Source organism: Empidonax traillii, unplaced genomic scaffold, assembly GCF_003031625.1.
Source record: "Empidonax traillii isolate 1590-97213 ecotype Southwest subspecies unplaced genomic scaffold, ASM303162v1 scaffold6285:size10524, whole genome shotgun sequence".
Taxonomy (NCBI): domain Eukaryota; kingdom Metazoa; phylum Chordata; class Aves; order Passeriformes; family Tyrannidae; genus Empidonax; species Empidonax traillii.
The window spans coordinates 9144-9977 of NW_020961478.1; the positions used below are offsets into that span (position 1 = coordinate 9144).

General features: G+C 58.3%; 1 protein-coding gene across 1 annotated transcript; it reads right to left on the bottom strand.

Moving 5' to 3' along the window:
- Nucleotides 1–126: 126 nt before the first annotated feature.
- On the bottom strand, nucleotides 127–549 carry LOC114073387 (proteasome subunit beta type-5-like; the record flags this gene model as incomplete). The annotated part of the gene is made up of 2 exons (XM_027911147.1): nucleotides 127–299; nucleotides 357–549. Coding segments are annotated over 2 exons (352 nt in total), but the record flags the coding sequence as incomplete, so codon positions are not given.
- Nucleotides 550–834: the final 285 nt, after the last annotated feature.

Genomic DNA, 834 nt, shown 5'->3' on the forward strand with positions numbered 1-834 from the left:
CCCTCCCAGTGCCCCCCAATCCCCTCCCAGTGCCCCCCAAAACACCACAGGACACACCGGGACCGTTCCCGTTTTTAATCCCAGTCACTCCCAGTATAACCCAGTCCCTCCCAGTGCCTCCCAGTATAACCCAGCATGCTTTACTGGTCCCCGTAGATGTCCTGGAGCTGTGCCACGTTGTGCAGGGACACCTGGTGCCAGCCCTGGGCCCCCACGTGCAGCACCAGCACGTTGCCCCCCGAGTAGGCGTCGCGCCGGGCGGCGCCGTAGATGGCTCGCCGGGCCAGCTCCCAGGCGGCCTCGGGGGTGGCCAGTGACCCCCCCGGGGTGGCCACCGAGTCCCCAGGGGTGGCTACTGAATCCCCAGGGGTGGCTACTGAATCCTGGGAGCCCCCCAGCCCCCGGTCCAGCACCCCGTAGGCGTAGGAGGAGCCCGAGCCCACGGCGAAGGCGGCGCCGGCCACGCGCGTGCCCTCGCTGTCCACGTAGTACAGGCCTGGGGGGGACCAGTATGAACCAGTAAGGACCAGTACGGACCAGTATGGACCACTATAAACCAGTATAAAGCACTATAAACCAGTATGGACCGGTATGGACCAGTATAAACAGTATGGAACAGTATGGACCAGTAAGGACCACTATGGACCAGTATGGAGCAGTATAGACCAGTATGGAACAGTATAAACCAGTATAAACCAGTGTAAACTACTGTAAACCAGTATAAACAACTATAAACCAGTATAAACAGTATGGACCAGTATGGACGAGTACGGACCAGTATGGACCAGTAGAAACCAGTATAGACAGTATGGACCAGTCTAAACCAGTATAAAC